This window comes from Meriones unguiculatus (genome assembly GCF_030254825.1).
Source record: "Meriones unguiculatus strain TT.TT164.6M chromosome X unlocalized genomic scaffold, Bangor_MerUng_6.1 ChrX_unordered_Scaffold_30, whole genome shotgun sequence".
NCBI lineage: Eukaryota > Metazoa > Chordata > Mammalia > Rodentia > Muridae > Meriones > Meriones unguiculatus.
In genome coordinates, this window is record NW_026843706.1 from 12,786,080 (window position 1) to 12,805,053 (window position 18,974).

Sequence of the window (18,974 nt, forward strand, 5' to 3'; positions counted from 1 at the left end):
ATTCACATGTTGGCTCCCAACATTCTGGGCACATTCTTCCCCACTGCAAACAATCTTCATGTGTGTCAGGTTCACACAGAGAGGGTGGAATGAGTTTAATATGTGTGTGTGTATCTCTCTCTCTCTCTCCATATATATATATATATATATATATATATATATATATATATATATACCTTATTCACCCCAGTTCATCTTTTGGCACTTTTCAGCACCAAGCAAAATGCTCAGCACTCCCAATTTATCCTATGACCCAATTTTTTTCTAGCCCCAAGGCACTATCATTAATGCTACTTATAACTATGTTCACTTCTTCTGGTTCTTCCACCGAGGACACAGCAGAACTGTGTGAAGGAAGATTGAGCAGTTAATGGAAAGCAATAGACCCTGCTCCCTGTCTTCACAGAAATAGTTAATCAGTCCAGCTAAATAAGACATTCCCCACTGTGTCAAAATAGGCCACTAGAGTCCTAATGTTACTATACAAACTCCCAGCAGGGAACGTATGTGGTTTCTGCTGTATGTCCTTTTACTCCAATTAAGTTTGATAAACACAGGTATACAGACATACACATTCCACAAATGTGCACAGAATGAATTCACGTCTGTTACTATAAGTACACAACTGACACTTTCATAGAGATGTATACACACAAACTATTTATCCACACAGTGCAGATATGCGTTCATATATACTAACATAGACTGACACTAATATAGTCCTTGTAAACTTCTTGAATGGTTGTACGGGACATACATCTACCTGGATACATATACACTCCTTCCCCACTATACACAGGAACATGTAAACACAGAAGTAGAGGTAAGGAGGTGGGTGGGCACAGGGGTCCAGGGCTGAGGGAGAGGCTGCCTATAGAGGAAGGGGGAACATAGGTTGGGTGTTTGGACAAGTTCCCTCATGACCTCCATCAGTGAGCTGGTGCTTCCCTGGCAAGTTGGTGTGCAGGCTCATCCTTATCAGGAGCCCTGCTGAGTAGGCAGAGCCATATTCTCCATCTGCTCAGTTCATGTTCAATGTCTGGTCAGAAGAAGCCTCTTCCTATAGAGATGTTCCAGGTGCTGTCCAGTGAGCTTGGCAGCCCGACAGGTAGATTCTGTAGGGATGCACCTTTGAGCAAAGGGAAGGGGCTGTAGGGCAGTTCGTCAGCTGAGAGTTAGGCAGATAAACATCCATAAGTATGGTACACAAGATCCACATTTTCCTTGGAACACTGGGGACAAGGTGCTTTGTTTTTCCTGGTTCACAGGGCTTCTGTGATGATTCAATGATGTGATGGGTCAGGGAGCTCACTGACACTTACTATGCGCTAGACAAGTATTAGTATGAGTGTTAGTACATAGATTCACAGTAGTTGTCCAAATGCTTTTCTAGGCTGATGGTAAAACAGTAAGCCTGAAATTTCTCAGCTAGTGCTTCCTCACTATGTATGTCTCCTATAACTAGTAATCAATTCAGCATTGCTGGAAAGCTAACTCCTAACTGAACAAATGTACTGAGTCACTACTGTGAGGCAATGTGGAGAAGAAATAGAGGCAAGGGAAAGTCAACTAACTTTAAAGGGAATAATTGAACACATACAAACTCCAGCCTGACACTACTCCCTCTCTCCTCTATACCCTTGCTGGCAGCATGCTTTCACACTTACCCTGGTATATCCCTTTGGCAGGGCCTCCTCACTCCTATACCTCCCCACTCCTATACCACAACTCCACATTCAAAGTACAGAGTACTTACAAATGATTCCCAACTTTTCTTAGTCAGAATATCTAAGCCATGCCTAGTCCCTCCTCTGTATATTCCAGGCCAACTTAGCTTGAATTATTTTTCCAATGCTCTTTTTAGCAGGTGGACAAGGTGCATGACAACCAGGAGAAAGCCAAAAGTAATAAAAAAGCAATTTTAACACCTGAAGGGGATTAAAAAGACAGGCCCCAGGAATGTTTGTGAACCAGGCTCAGATTATCCTCATTCCTCAGCCTGGCTATTCTCTGTTCTCTAACTACTCCCAAGGGCATTTCTAGGCTGATGGACTGTTCAAAGAATTTGAAAGGTGAGAATTTTCTGGCAGGAAGATATCGATGTGCAATTCACCTCCAAGTCTTCCTCAGTCTTTCACCTCTGGTTTCATGTTTTCTTCAGAACCCCATTAATTCATAAAAAAGAGAAGTGCCCAATAGATTTGATTGCCCCCAAACAAACAAACACGTGCCAAATAAAATGAACAAATAGTAGAGGGATAAACCAAACCAAAGGAACTCTGAAGGAAACACATTATAGTATTTCTGCTGCTGTGGGGTATGGGAAACTAATAGATGCAGTACAACGAGTAAACCACATTGAACAACCCAAAGGAAAGAGGGAAGAGGAAACAGAACCACCTGTCAACTTTAGGGACCCGGTCAGGGCTAAAGAGCTGGAAAGAAAACCCTTCATTGAAGGAACACCCAGGGCTTGGGGGACAATTCTCCTCAGACTCTGAGCTATCATCCTTCTTTTGGTTACAGGCCATCAGTAAGACTCCAGATGCTGTTAGCATCCCCCTTGCACTGTTCATCAAGGCCAAGCCAGCTGCTCTTGGTACTGATGTCATCCTGTAAGCTGTCAATATTATCAAGTTTCCAACTCACTTCTTCCACACACCACTGTCCACTGTCAAGCACGAGCCTTCCACTAGGGCTGCTTCCATGGCTCTCATCAGAGCTTAGGCTCTTTTGGAGTCTTCAACGCCATGGATCTCAGAGTGGCTGTGGATTTTGGTGGGCATAATACTGTCATTAGTGAGAAAGCCATGAAAGTGAGTGGTACAGTCATGCAAAGATTGCTGAGAGTTGGAGGTCAGATCACTCAGGCTTTCTCCAGTGACTAACTGGGCTTGGCTCAAGATGGCTGAGGATTTCTGAGGTAGCCAGCTGGGCCTGCTCTGAGGGAAACAGCAAGGATCCAAGACTTTCTGGGCTTGCCAGATGAGCCTGCATGGGACTGTCTGGAAGGGAACCAGCTCTGTCTTCCAATCTGTCTTCCATATTAACCAGGCCATCCTTGGAGGAGATAATGGATAAGCTGATTAGTTCCATATCACATATGGCACACACATGAATGGGGGAAGAGAAAATAGAAGGAACTTTCCTAATTGGTGCTTGCAATGCTACTGCTGATGTCTTTGATAGACAGAGCCTTCTTCAGTTGGGCTTTCTGGGGATCTTAGAGAGATTCAGAAACAGAACCAGGAGATTTTAGCATGCAGAGAATGCCATAGCTTCAGCCAAACAACTGTCTCCCCGTTGTGACCTCGTGAGTGTCATATATAGGCTTTCAGGTTTCAGGAGGCTGAACTTTCTGCAAAGAAGTGGTGTTGCTGGGCATTCATATATACCCCAAAGCAAAACTCTCAGTATTTTCCCAGATGTCTGAAGTGGAAGGGAAGGTAAAGCATGAAGGACAGCTTCTCTGGTATCTGTTTTCCTTCCAGTCTCCCTGTGCCCAGCCTTCCCTTCTTGCTTCATCACTTACTCTGGAAGCCCCTAAAATAGAGAAAATTTGTATCAAAGATCTAGAGAAATCAACTCTGACTTTTTTATTGCCTTGTGATATCAAATAATGATCATCTAAAGATGAGTGTGGGCATGCTGCCATATACAAGGAAAATATGAAGATTAAAGCAATTACGAAATGTGAAAGGGTCAAGTGCTAAGCCTAGGCTGAGGAGGTGCTCAAAGCAAGCTGGCTGTCAGTGAAAATGTCAAACCTGCACATTTCCCACCACCACTTCTTGGTAGAGGTATCGGGCAACAACTCTCCTGACTTTCCTGCATCTTCTGCGATTACACTGAGGTCCTTCGATGAAGAAAAGGTAGTTGATGTAGACATATTCCACCAGGGCCAGGAACACGAAGAACAGGCACACAAGGATGTAGATGTCAATGGCTTTGATACAGGAAATATGGGGGCGTTTATTCCACATATGTGAGTCGATGGCAGTCAAGACAAGGATGGAAGTGAGGCCTACGAACAAAACAGAACAGAACAAAACAGAACAAGTTTAGTCTCGCTCAATAGCTGCAGTTTTAGCAAGCCGTTGGAGCTATACCTCAAAGGATGTGAATAGAGGCCACCTTTGGGGTGAAGGCTCTGCCCATGTCCTCTCCTTGATCCTCCTCCCTATGCTTTACCAGGATGATTGCTCTGGGTCAAGCTCAAATTCGAGCCATGGTTTAAGTAATTCATACCTCCAGTTCCATAAATTCTTCCTTTAGCATCTAATGTTTTCTGAATCCTAAAATGACATATACGCATACAGAAATCTGCACCACAGAAGGTAAAAAGGCGCTAAGGAACTCAAAACATTCCATGCCTTCTCCCAAACTTAGACCTCAAATTCAAAGTCTTCCCCAGTTTTGCCTTTCCTTATTTTCTAAGCAAAATGACTCAAGTTCCTTCCTGAGATGGAGATAGAGAGACCTTATCAATAGTTACCCTAGCTGGAGAGGAATCATAGATCATCCAAAATGATATCCAGGAGAGAATGGTGGTGAGGACTGTGGGCCAATAGACCTGCACAAGGTAACTGTGGACTTCCCCCTGAACCTGGAACTTCACTATCAGGCACATGTAAGAGCCTGTAAGAGCACATACTGGTGTCAGGCCTATGTGGTACAGCAAGTCACCCCCTCCTGCCTCACTCATTCCACATGAGATGTTTTCAGGCTGCAAACAGATGGAGGGTGAGGGGCCAAACCTCTAAGCCACAGAAATCATTTCCAGCTGTAGAATGTTGTCAACCTGCCCAAGCCTTCCACACATATTCTCCATCTGTAGGGCCCTTATCAAGGGGCAGGGGAGAATGAGATATGTTCAGAACCAAGGGAATGGGAACAGAGGGAGCCAATGGTAAGGATCAAAGCAAGATGCCCCTAAGAGTTGGTAGTGGTGTAAAAGGGAATAGAAACCATAGAGAAAAAGGAGGTCTGGCTCACCTGTGTACAAATCCACCTCCCTGCTGGTAATTGTCCTCCGTTGGTAGGTACACTGAGGTATGTGCAGCTCATCAGTAATGTTAATGGCATTATCATCTTCCCAGGATAACACAATGTCTTCAACAGTGTAGCCATCTGGGAGGTGAAGCAAAGAGTTTTTATCTAGGCAGGTTTCACTCCACACAAGTCTGTGAAAACCAACGCATGGTTGACCCTTGGAATTTGAGGGGCTGCATTGTACCATTCAGAGTGTGAGCATGGGGGAGTGTAAACTCTTGCTAAGAGAGGACTTCCACTCTGGAGTTTTTAGGCAGGAAGGAATGTGTAGCAAAAACATGCTATGAACTTTTACCCATGAGTATGCATAGTTTCTCAGTTGTATTACTTACAACATAAAGGCCACCTACTCCCAGATGCAAGTATATACAGCTGTATGTCAGTGTATTAGGCCATCTTTTATCTGCTTATGAACATGTGTGGGTAGAGAGATGGGAGTGCCTAGCAGAGGAGCTGCATGGTTCCTCTCAGTGTCAATTCTACTCCTGTTGACTGCCGCGGCCCCATTCAGGGATGAAGGGTCCACAGGAGAAATACGTACAGCTCTCCACCTCCAGCTTGCAGCCTTGTTTGTCCATAGGGATTTTTTTCAGATCCCAGGAACAGGCTGCTGTTGTGGTAAGTCTGCAAAGGAAAACAAAAAGGAAGGGAAAAGAATTCAAGCTTATTCCTTAGCATTCTCTAGGGTGGGGAGGCAAGAGTTAGCTGGAGGATTGTCCCATGTGTATGGCATTAGGGAGGGGGAGAGAAAGAGAGAAAATTGGAATTTGACAAAGAATCGACAAGATTTGGCAGAACTGAAACAAAGAGCAGATCCATGTCCTGCCAGTAAAACCACAGAGCATGAGAAAAGGAGGGGGCATTGAAGAAACAATACAGAGGCAGAAACACTTGTGCTTCTTACAGTATCAGCGAGGCTGTCGGGAGAACACTGTGTGCTATGTGTAATGTGCTGAGGCTGCACAGCCATTGAGGAAGGCAGATATGGGGTGTGCAGGTACAGAGTGGGCAGTGACCCAGGCCAACCTCAGACCATATCTACATCCAGGTCAGTGGTGGGCCTCTGTGGCGCTTGGGGCTACAGAGATGTCAGTGGGGACAAAATCCCTATCCATGAAGGGCCCAGACAGTGCTGACAGTAGATACAGCCAGAAAAGGCATTAACTTGCTGTGTTGTGTACCCAGGAGAAGAATCTGAGCAAATGGCCTTGGACCAGCCAGGAAGGTGGCTTCTGTTTGAAAAGAGCAAAATGAAAATAACTCCCTACTGCCTCACTTCTGTCCTATCTATTTTTCTTCTCTTCACATCTGCTAACCATGCCTAGGCCCTGTCAACCCTTGCAGGAATTTCATTTTGGTGACCGGGTAATGTGTATATGTATGTGCACTTCCAACTTTTTAAAAAACATATGTATTTCCCAAGTATTATTCACCTGCCACACCTCCCTTAATTTAAACAAGAGGGATTATTGATAGGTTTCATGGAAGCAATGATATTCCATGACTTCATGAGAATGTGGATGGAGATAGGAGGAAGAAAAGAGCACCCCAGGATAAGAGAAACTCAATGATTAGAAGTATAACAACCTGTCAAGCAAACTGTGGTAGCTACCACCAGGAAACAGTTTCTGGGCTAAGATGACCTCTCAGCTTACATTTACTGACAAGCAGTTTGAGCTGAAACTGTAAAGTCAGCTCTGGTGGCTGCTCTATTGCAAGTGGAGAAAGAGAAAGGGCCACTGTAGAAAGGAGTAGCAGGAGCAAAGGTGTGGGAACAGGGAAGCCTAGGATGTATGTCTCTGGAAAGCTCTGAAAATGTATGTGCATACACGGCAGATGTGGAAAGCATGGGTCTCTTCTGTATATCCCTTCTAATGTATTGTATTTGTGGGATACATAGTAGGAAGAATGAAGATTGCTGGGACCACCCAAGGCTCTTGCAGGGACTCACCCGATGCCGTATCGCACTGTCCCTCCTGGGTGAAACTTAAAAACACGATTCTCCACAGTTACAGCATGCACAAAGGCATCTTTGCTATTCACAAAGTAGCAGTCAGGGACCCAGAGTTTCTTCTGCATCTCATATTCCAGAGTCAGGTTCAGGTTGGTCTCATAGTAAGCTAAGCATTTGTCCTTCCAGGTCTGATGCAAAAACGTTGTGATTGTATAGTCCTGGGGAGAGATAGGTGAACGACAGCTTAGCTCTCTGCCTTCTGTATACACAGATTATATGTGCACACATACATATGCACCACAATATGAAACCATGTAAAAAAGTACCATGCATGCTCAAAACAGGAAGAGATAACAACGGCAAAGTGAAAGTGGCCACTTGCTTTCAGCGAAAGCTGAGAACAGGTGAGGCTTAGCGGTGCTTCCACATAACCAACATCAGTAGAACCTGACTCCTGTTTTGAGCAATGTGTGCCTTATGAAATATATATATATATAGTCTAGCTCACAATAGCTTTTTTATTTATTACAGTTTATTCACTTTGTATCCCAGCTGTAGCCACCTCCCTCGTCCCCTCCCTCCCTCTTCTCCTCCCAATCCCCTCTCCTAGTCCACTGATAGGCAGGTCCTCCTACCCTTCCATCTGACCCTAGCCTATCAGGTCTCATCAGGACTATCTGCATTGTTTTCCTCTGTGGCCTGGTGAGGCTGCCCCTTCTCAGGGGAAGGTGATCAAAGAGCTAGCCACTGAGTTCATATCAGAGACAACTCCTGTTCCCCTTACTAGAAAACCCACTTGGAGACTGAGCTGCCATGGGCCAAAAGGAGACCAACAGAACCGAAATATCTGGGCCCAGGGGCCTTTTCTGAGACTGATAATCCAACCAAGGACCATTCGTGGAGATAACCTAGAATACCTGCACAGATGAAATACATCTTTTCCTATCCTGCTTTTCAAAGATAGTGTTAGTGTGCTTTTAAATCTTTTAAAAGCTTTATGTTTTTTCAGTTGATCATACACACATGACTGAAATTTTTGGATATGCTGTGATTTGGGCTTTCAGTTGATTTTTTTTCCAGAGGGATGTGACTTCCAAACCTAACTAACTACCATTTCCTGTAGTTCTCTCACATGTCAGAACAATTAGAACTGGTTATAACTATACTTCTTGTCCATTGTCTCCAGCACCATCATTGGAATCTATAGACTTACCATATTTATTTCTGATATCTGTTCAATACTGGAGACACAAGTAGGTGCCAACACAGCCACAGGGGCACCTACAATACAGGAAGATATAATCACATGAACCTTTGGGTAAAGATTAAGAGTATGTACTTATGTCTCAGTTGTCTAAGTTAAAACTGGCTTTGAAATTTGCTGGTTTTGTGGTCTTGAAGTCACTGAACATCCCTAGGACTGAGGTTTCTTGAGGGTCAAACAGGGATAATGTTAATAAAATTAGTGAAAGTCAAGTGCTTAGAGCAAGGCCTTGCTGACACTAAGTTGAAAGGAGGGTATAAGGGCAACATAAAAAGAAAATATGAAATGAAGCACTTTATGGTAAATATTTCTGACACGGAAATTGGATCTTGAATAATGTTTTTTCCTGGTTGTGAAAAATGTGCTCTGGAAAGTACACATTGGAACTGAAACTCAACAATCCCACAAACAAGAGCTAAGCAATTCATGGTTATGTATGAGTGAATGTGAGCATGTCCATGCTTACTAGTGACTTTGGAAATGTGTTCATATTAAGGTGAATCTGTCCTTATGTGTGTGATCATGTCTAAGTATGAATGAGTGTGTAGGCATATTTGTGTGATCCACTGTGTTGTATGGGAGACAACATATAAGAGAATGCAAGTGAAATATGAGGATATTTATCATGAGGTAGCAAATGAGTGACTGAGTGTTATGTGAAGAAATATGTAAGCATGTTTTTTTTTTCAGTATGTTTTGAGAAAGTAGGTCTGTAAGCATACATAAGCATTTAGATGGGGTGTCTGGAAAATGTTTGGTGTGAGCACTGTTGTACGTGAGTGAATATGTGATCCTGTATGCTCATATGTGGGTGTCTGTGAGCATGATTGTGTGTATTAATGAGTTTGTATGCATAGGTGAATGTGTTTATATGGCAGTGTGAGTATATTTGGGTGAGTGAATATGGTTTTATTTTATGTGATCATGATCATGTGCGGTGCTATAAACCACGTGTATGTGTAAGGATGTTAATTTGCTAGTATGTTTGGGTATGTGGGTATATTTAAGTGCATTAATAATTACAATGTTCATCTGTGATGAATGTGTCAATGTTTGTCCATATGTGGGATTGAATCAGGGTGTGTTTTTGTGTAAGCAAACATAACTGTGAGTGAATGTGTGTGATTCTATGAGGATGATAATGTATAACATGAAAAATTCATAGGTATATTAAAATATGAGCATGATAGTGTATTAAAGTGTTGCTATGTATTAAAGTGAGTGGATTTTTAAATATACATAAGTTACACTCATGCATATACATATATATGAGTGCTGATGTCAATCTGTCAGAATATTTGTGTGTATAAGTATGAGCATACTGATGTATTTGTTCTTATGGAAGAATGGATTGTGTGTTTGTATATGCATACAAATGATTAGGGGTGTGACCATATTTGTGTTGAGTGACTATGTGATCAAGTGTGCTCATAATTGGGTGCGTTTCTGAATTTGTATGTGTGTGTGGATGTATTTGCCTGCATGTGTGAATGTGTTTTCATGGCAGTGAACATGTACATATGTTCATAATTATAAGTTTGTTCATGCAAATGTCTGATTGGATTGTGTGAGGTAATGTATGTATTAATGTGTGTATATCATTTTTTGTGATTATTTCTATATGTCTGTGTATGATCAAGTGTTTTGTTAATATGTATGTGTGAATGTGTAGACATTTTACATAAGTGTTAATGAATGAGTTCAGGCCACATTTGTATGTGTGCATTAATGTATAAATTTAAGTGATTAATGTATGAACTTGTGTGTGTATGTCTATGCGAGTGAATTCATGAGTGTGTTCATAAGAGTGAATACTGTGTGATGGTGATTTGATTAATGTGCTACTGTGACTGAGTGTGTAATTCTGTGTCAGTGTTCTGCCTCCTAATCTTGTTTCCCCTTAGGCCTGGGTATTTGCAATGTCCACTGGGAGGCTCAAGTATGATCACAGTTGTGGAAACAGTAAGCTGCAAGGTACTATGGAGAAATACATCAGCTTAGGGTATTAGTGTATTACATCACACTGCTGCTATGGAAATATGTGTACATGTGATGTTTGCAATCCAGCCTGCTGGTTTTACTGCAGGATGATTGTATAGAAGCTGAGCTCAAGAGAGGAAACTGTGCTGTATCAAATCCAGTGCTTCAAAGAGCAAAGTGCTCTGGGGAATAAGAGTATGAATGGCAGCTGCGAGGGAAATGGGGTTCTCCTAGGGCACAGCCCAGACTCCAGCACTCAGGGCTATTGTCAAAATCCCCAGGAAAGCACTGGGTGCTGATGGAGATTCCTAGAAGCACCATTTGATTGCCACCTTTCAGGCTGCCCTTCCCATAATATCAGCAGATAGCAGCTGTGTTAGTAGGCAACAAGCCCCAGAGAGGCCTACATGCCAGCCCTTTCTCTAAGACTTGATTGCCAGGCCTTTACTCCAAGGTCAGGCTTCTCTAGACCATCCTAGTGAAGGTGGAATGCTGCGCAGCTAAAGGGCCAGGGCTGAAGCCTGCCCAAGGACTCTTAGCTGAAGGGGAGGTGGGTACTGAAATGAAGGGCCTATACTTCTTTGCCAAGCCATGATATGGCAGAGGGTCATAACCAGAGGAAGGACACATTCTCATTTCTCTTCCTAAAACAAACCAGTTAAGGTGAAAATGCTCCCTGCCCTCCTTTCCTGTGCAATGTTGGATGTCTGTGTCACATATGTGTGAGAGAGGGAGTCAGGATCATTCTTGTGTGTGAATCCATAAAATGATATCCCATCTTAAATACAGAGGGTACTGTGTTTATTGGGAAGATATACAGGGAGCCCTGAGTTCCCTAATACTTAGTGCTCCAGCCTGGGTGTCTCATCAGTGGATCCCCCACCATATTTCTCCCATCGAATAGTCCAGCTTTGTACCCTGTAGTGTTTCCTTCTGTCTAAATGGCAGGTGGTCCTAAGTTCTCTGTGTCCCCTTCCTCTACTGCCTCCATCTGTTTGGCAGTATCAATGCAGGGGCATATCTTTTCAGGTGCTCAAGCCTGGCATGATCATAATACTTGGTGTAACATGAAAGTTGGTGGCAAGGGGCCTCAGGCCTACTCTGGACCAACTGTGCTGGCCAACACCCAGAGATGTACTCTTATCTCAGTTCTTTTCTTTTAGTCCTGGATGCTGCAGGGAGGGCAGTCTGAGCCTGAAACGGTGAGGAGAGTGTCCTCATTGAGTGCAGACTGCTATTGTTTGGCCTTTACTAACAATCATTAGAGTGAGAAAGAGGCAAGAAAGAAAGAAAGATTTTCCTGTCATCCTCTGGGGTTTGGCACAAATGATTCACAGGGTAGTAAGGGGTATTGGCTGTGCTTTAACACCTGAATTTCTACATGCCCACTTCCCTTAGGGATGCACATGGAAAACATGCTGTCACTGTGTCCTCAGTAGCATAAAGGTATTGACATTATGTGCTTTTTGCCTTTTTCAACCCTGGATACCATGCATATACTCACGTTAGAGCCCTTGGCCTGTGCCTTCTGCCCACATGTAAGGATGAAAGGGAAGCACCTGCTGATGGTCTTACCTCTTCAATTTAGAGTCAAGGGAAACATCCTTGTTTCTTAAAGTGGCACAGTGTTTTCAGAAGATGGTTACATATGAGCACAAATGTGAATAATTAGCAGAAACTACTCATTAAACTGTGTTCCATCGTACAGGAAGTTGCCATGTGCTGTAGCTCTTCCTGCTATGTTTGAGCTGAAATGTAAGTAGCCTAGATTTAAGGTATTTTTTCTTTTGCCTGTCCTTGTTTTAGAGTTCTATGGTCTCCCATTGCTCACTGAATGATATTCTTATTTTGTGAGGTTTGGGTGGGCTGCCTACCACTTAAAGTTCTGTGTGATCCAAGAGAAGCAGAAATCTAGAAAGTGCCCATTGGCTTCTTGGAAGTTTGTGTGTGTTTGCTTGTCATCTCTTGTCTTGATGCTTCATTGTTAGTGGCTATTAGGCTGAATTTTACGAAGGACACATGTAATACAGTACGGTAGATGCACTGAGTTTTGTGGGATCTCAAGGCTTGGAAAAGTAGGGCATTATAAAATGGTCCCAGGCTTATGTGGATTGGGCAACACAGTCAGAAGGCCATAATAGCTTCTCCTAGAATTGCCTAAGGGTGCCAACATCTTTCGAAGTGAGTAAGGAGGAGAAGGTCTCTGGCGTAGAAAGAATGGTATATAGATGTGAGATGCATTTCAGGAAGAGTACAGAAGGCCCATGGGTGGGAGTCTGGGAGTGCTCCCTTGCAGAGCTTGGTAAACTCAAGAATGTAGGGTCTGTGGACCAGAGATATAGAGACTGGTTAATTTACAGGGTGGATCTGGCCTCTAGTGTTTACATTTGGCTTACCTCCAAAATTTGGTCTCAGTTGGACATCAGATGTTGACAGCACCCTGTCCAAAATCTTTTGAACCACAGACTCATTTGCACAATTTTTGCTGAAACAGAGAAGTCGAGAGTAAATGCTAGTTGATTTGTGGCCCACTTGCCAGTGTCTAGTTTGCCAGGACCATCACTGTTTCTGTACATATGCAAAAATTTCCAGTCATATGTGTTTGTGCTCTCTCCCTCCCTTCCTCCTCTCCTAGCCTATAGTGAGTCAGGCAGAAGCACAGCAGTGATACAGACTCTTTGTTCCTCCCCTTTATAGCTTTCATCCAGAGGGCCCAGCGACTGGATCCCTGTTACCAGCAAGAAATAGTTGAGGGGTGGGAGGAAAGTCTACCATAGGAGAGGAGGGAAGGTGAGCATTGTTTTAGTTTTCTGAGAAACTGCACTGTGAGGTACCCTGGGATGCTGACTACTGGCAATCTTCTTTCCACTGATACCTTACTGTCCCAGGAAGTCATCTCCCACTGGCAAGTGCCGCTTGAGCTGATCTCATGTTTTCTAGCTTAAAGACACATTTCTTTTACCTGGTCTGGGTGTTTTTCCCCCATCAAATTTATGTGAACCTTGTGTTTGAGAGTTGGTATATGACACATGATGCAGAGAAAGAGAGGTGTGGGGAGGGAGGGAGTGAGTGTCTTGCTCATGTAGCAGAGATTTATACTCTCATTAAACTCAGATTCCTGGGGGTTAGGGCTGTATTTGAAAAGATCCATCCTGGGAATAAGCACCTCACTCACTAAGCATGTGCTTTCAGTCTGGACATATCTTAGGTGGGCACATGGAAGTGAAGCCAGCCCAGCTGCACAGAGCAGGCCTTTCCAGATGTTTCTGAGATGCTCATTGAATTAATCTAGACTTTCATTCCCCAGAAGGTTTTTAAATGACAGCAGGCTCCAGGCATCACTATCACTGTGACTCTTCATATCTTTGACATATTGCCCTGTGATCTCTGTCTCTCTGTCTCTGTGTCTTTTTCTCTGCCCTTTCATCGCTCACTGACTCTCCCACTCCCCGTATGTGCTCACTGATGCAGTCTGAGAGCACTGCAGGGCTGCCTGCTGGAACCTTGCCCAGCTTAGCCCCTCCTGCTTTCTGAATAAAGTTTATTTCTAGTTTGCCCTTAAAATTATTCCTCAGTTCCCTCAGTCATAAAATTTATTTTGTAACATCTTAAAGTGTGCGCATGAATAAATCCCAAATTTAAGAAATACATTCCCACTTGTTTCTGTCCACAGATTTCCCATGTGCCAGTGTTCCAGATCTCTAGCCACCGCAAATACATATTTTGTGTGTGTATGTGATCTACATGTTAAGGATGAAAGTTTATCCCCTCTTCAGAAACTTGCAGACTTAAACAAACTTTAAATCAAACACCGAGAAACATTGAAATCTTCAAATGTTTCCACAGGAGTAAGCACAAAAGGAAGGAAGAGCCCCCCCTACCCACCCACCCAGCAGATTGCCTCAGCAAACGGACTGAAAAATCTTTACTCAAACAGGTGTCTTTTCTGTTTTGCAAATTGCCTGTATACACTTCCCAATCACACGGGTGTCAGAGAACGTGACTGGGAAAAGCTGCCTGGGACCTCAGTCTCTGAGCATGATCAGGTAGACTCTGTAGTTGAGGCGGCTTATGGCCTCAAGGCTTGGGTTAACAGTAGGCATTGTAAGGCGCAGCAGTAACAGGTGGGTTGAAGCTAGGACTATCTTTTCAGGGCTGTCCCCGTGCCTCCTTTATCCTCTAGACAAGCCTGGGTCCTAGTCCTCTGCTTTAAGCCCGCTCTGTCTAAGAAGCCAAGTCCTTTCCATTCTCACCGAGGCTGGGCTGCTTACCAGTTGATGAGATCCAGGATGACTTCTGGCATGCTGGAGGAGAGCTCGAAGTAGAATTGCGGGGTGGAACTGGGGTCGTTGCTCTCGGCCAGCCAAGTCCTGATGAGCAGCAGGAGAGCTGAAGCTCGCAGCGCGCCTCCGATGCCCATGGCTGCGGTGCTCTTGGGAACTGCAGCTGACAGCTGGAAAGCGGGACACGGTTAGGGTGGGAGAGTAATTACTGGAGAAAGGAAACGGGATCGCTAGCCCTTCCTTAGAATTGTGACCCTAAGGAGAGACCTGAAGGGAGCAGGGAGTATGGGGTCGGTTCAGAGTCCACAGCCACTCCGAAGCAGCTCTCCCCGAAGCAGCAGTCCACAGGGCACGCTGAGCCGCTGAAAGGTGCAGGTGCGCTCCGTCGTCTGCTACCATTCAAGGCTGAGATTGGGTGCTTAGTGGGGCGGGGTGCGCGGCTGGCTCCTCCCACTCCGACGGCTGCACCAGTTGAACCAATCCCTCAGGTGCCAGGAGCGCCACCAAAAGGCGCTAGCTTGGGTCTCCGCCCCGCAGGCTGCCTGCTGCCAGGTCCCGCCCCTTCAGGCCTATGCAGTTCTACCCAGACCAGCACCAGCCATGAGTGAGGGAGGGCTTACTGCAGAGATTGTACCACAGCAGAAAATAGGGGCATCTGGCTCTGGGCCTCTTCTTTGCAGAAAGAAAACGATGTTTATTTTAGAAGACTTCTTGTCCAAGAGTTTATTGTGAAAGGAGTGTGGCCATTTGATTTTCATGGCTGGATGTGCACCCTGAAACGCTTGCATACTTTAGAGGAATCAGGAGGTTGTGTGCAGACCAGCAACTCAATGCACTTAACCCAATGTGTTTCATTTTTGAGTGGGTTGATGGAATCTCTTACCAAGGGGTCTTATGACAGGGCTTTGACCACAGAGGATGGAAATTTTCTTCTTGGAGCCAAATTTCCCAGAGGGTTCTTAGTCTCAGTTTTGGGTTCTCAGGAAAAACAAATTCAGGGACCTGAAAATATTCACCAGCTGGAGTCTTCTTAAGGTGTCACTCATTGCCTTAGACAGGGAGTATAGAGTTGAAGTGAGGACCCAGGCTGACACTATTGAAAGGTAAAAGAAGGCAAAAGTCAGTGTTTTAGATGTGCACCAGAGGGTTTTTGTTGTTCTTGTTGTTTGTTTTTTAATTTCCCCTACCTAAAAACTACTGTTTCTACTTCTTCTGTTATGAAACAGAAGAGCATGGAAGATTTCACACTATCCCCTGTGTCTCAGCTTGGGTCCATGACAGAGCTAGTTCAAAAGAAGCATCACAAGAGCCCATGTGCCTCATGATAAGAAAAAGGGCTCAATCATGTTCACTAGCATTGCACCTCCCAAGTCACACCATAGAGAAGGGCCGAAGTAAAATGGATCTCAAGTCCAATCTTCCTTAACTAGGCACATACAAATAGAAACACACCTTTTCTGCTTTCCCTCAGTACCCAGTAACTCAACTTTAGATTGATTGAGCTAAGAAAAGCTTCACTATCCTGATTTTCACAATGTCTTACACAGTTGCAAATTTACTATCCTTTTGAAAAGACATGGTAGAAGCAAACAAAATATTCCATGTTCCGTAGTTTCATGATTTTCCTTTTTAAAAATCTTCCTTCTTCCCCTACTGTTACAGAAAATGGGTATGAAAAGAAAAAGGAATGATGGGATTCACATATTGATGATCACTATTGATGATCACATATAAGAACTGAGAGCCAAGCCTTGCAGCTTATTCTACTATGTGAATTTCAGAGATCAAATTTAGGTCATCGGGTTTGGTGGCAAGTTCCCTTACCAACTGAGCCATCTCATCTCCCAAAACTGCCTTTTGGTCTTCACAGATATATCATAGCATGTCCCCACCATTTACATATACGGTGTATACACAGTATAAAATACTTAAAAAAATATCCAGACTACATGTGGGATCATGGTCCAGGGAGATCAGTGCTGCCTTGGAAGTTCTCTTATTGTGAGTCCTGTCACTTCATCCTGGATCATCCAGACATCCTTACAGAGATTCTTTCTGATTCTCACCAAAAGGTAGGGCTAATCTATATCCTTATGCTTAACCAGCTGGATGGAAATATGGATAAACTGAGGTTCAGAGAAAGAAGAGAAATTGATCCAATGTCACATAGTACTAGAGAGTCAAGCTAGAAATCTTATTTGCAGGTTTGCCTGCTTCCTTTGACTAAAAATTCAAACAACTACCATCAGGTGGGAGTAGTTTTGTTTGGGAGATTTTTCCAGCACAGAGGAGTCAAATTCTGCACGCAATTAATTGCTCTGGCCTCTTGTTTGTTAGAAAGAGTTTTAAAGTTGAAGTTCTGTTCTTAAGTGTCTCTGTGACTACGGATATTTCCAAAAAGTTGATGTCAATGATTTATTTTCAGACCTTAAATCTCAAAGGACCCACTTCTGCCTTCCTTGGAGGTAATGTTTCTTTGAAATTTCTGATTAATAAGACCAAATAACACCCCAAAATGTAGCTAGATTTATGCATACATTGATGCAATGGATACTGAATGAGCCTTTGTCTCAGCGTATTTTTATACCCACAAACATTTGGGCTGAGCCTGGTGAGGTGGCTCAGTTGGTTAAGAGGACTTGTGACCAAACCTGATGACATAAATTTGATCCCTGGAATTCACATGGTAGACTAAGAGAACTGACTCACACAAACTGCCTTTTGGCCTTCACAGATATGTCCCTACCATATACATAAACTTAACTAAAATGAATGTATAAAATACTTTTAAAAATCCAAGCTGGATGTGAAATCATGACCCAGGAAGATCAGTATTGTCATGGAAGTTCTCCTAGCTGCATTCTCATCCTGTACTTCCACACCACAATGAAGAGTATAGTTTGGTAGTAAGACAAGAAATAATGAAGTAGGTTAGAACACTTACTGCTCTTGCAGCGGACCTGAGTTCAGCACCTAGCACCCATGTCAGGGGCCTTATAAATGTCTGTAACTCTAGCTCTATGGAGTGAAATAACTGAGGTTTACTATATTCTAAAAGAAATTTCAAAATATATGCAGGAAACACGAAATCACCAAAAATGTTAAAGACATTTTGAAAAAGAATTGAAGAGAAGGATTACATCCAAAACCATTAACAATGAAACTTGAGAATTGAATGGCTGGACTAAACAGAAGGACAAACACAACTAAAAAATAATTACGTTGGGAGATATATTATAAGTAACAGTCCAAAGTTCTGCATGGAGAAACAAATTACATGAAAACTTTAAAACTGAGAATAAGAGACCCAATGGGTAGATTGAGAAGGGTCACCATATATAATGTATAGATATAGATACAGATACAGATATAGATATACATATAGAGATAGAGATAGAGAGATAGAGAAATAGAGATAGAGCTAGGTATAAACACAGGCATAGATATAGATAGATAAAATAGAATGAGAGAGAAAATGGAGATGATCCAAATTCATGGCTTCAAAGAGCTCCAGGCAGAAAGGACACATGAAATAAAATCTACTTATAGATACATCATAGTAGAAATGCTGAAAACCGGAAGTAAGGAAATCCAGTTAGAGTGCTCTGTTGTCTAATGTCTATTATAGATCTAATAGGCCTATAGCTCTATTGCCTTCTGTTTTCACTGGTCACAGAAGAGAAGACAATTATCTTTGGGTGTGAAATATTTCTTGTAGTTCACCCCTAAGTCAGGAAAAATATGTAGTATTTTTTTATTTAAGTGAAAGACTGGCAACGTGAATTGTTTTAAAAAGTCAAAATAAAATGAACCTCCCCTTCATTTCCTTTTTTATTGTGCTCATTAGTTGGTCATAGTACTGGATGTCATAAGAACACATTTATACAGGAATATAATGTGCTTTGACCAAGTGCCCCACCATATCCCCTTTCTCTCCCCACTTTTCTCTTCTCTTCCCTTTGGTTCCCTTTAGATCTTTGTACAAAAATATCCTTCAAATATCAACATTTGCTCTGTTTCTATTAAATAAGCAATTCTATTGGCGGAGTTGTTTTCTAGTATTCCCCGCCCCACACTGGACTATCTAACTTTGCTGCAATGGGATGAAGTTTCTGCATACACAGGGCTAAACAGACAATAGGCTAGCTTTTGGGAGACTGAGCCTCTTTCTTGTCACTCGATTGGTTTATACAGGCTGACTGAAAAAATTTCCTCCAGTCAGCAATGGATAGAAGGTAAAATTCTCTTTCATATGAGAGGTCACATCTGAATTTATTTGTTTGGTTCAAAATACTTTGTGGATTGCTTTGATTTGAAAGATGCTCTCATACACATCCCCAGAAAACCCTTTCTGCAAGAGTGGATAATGGGACAGCAGGTCATCAGAATACTGTCCAAAGACAGTATTGTAGCAAGTGGTAAGTGATCAACAATTTTCACC

General features: G+C 43.0%; 1 protein-coding gene across 1 annotated transcript; it reads right to left on the bottom strand.

The window, feature by feature from the left end:
* Positions 1-304: 304 nt before the first annotated feature.
* On the bottom strand, positions 305-14,960 carry Gabrq (gamma-aminobutyric acid type A receptor subunit theta). Its single transcript, XM_060376676.1, is given in 12 exon segments — positions 305-2,529; positions 2,531-2,735; positions 2,738-2,901; positions 2,903-3,060; positions 3,768-4,024; positions 4,996-5,130; positions 5,594-5,676; positions 7,004-7,224; positions 8,220-8,287; positions 12,647-12,735; positions 14,522-14,703; positions 14,801-14,960. Coding segments are annotated over 12 exon segments (1,896 nt in total). The 5' UTR covers positions 14,933-14,960; the 3' UTR covers positions 305-2,327.
* Positions 14,961-18,974: the final 4,014 nt, after the last annotated feature.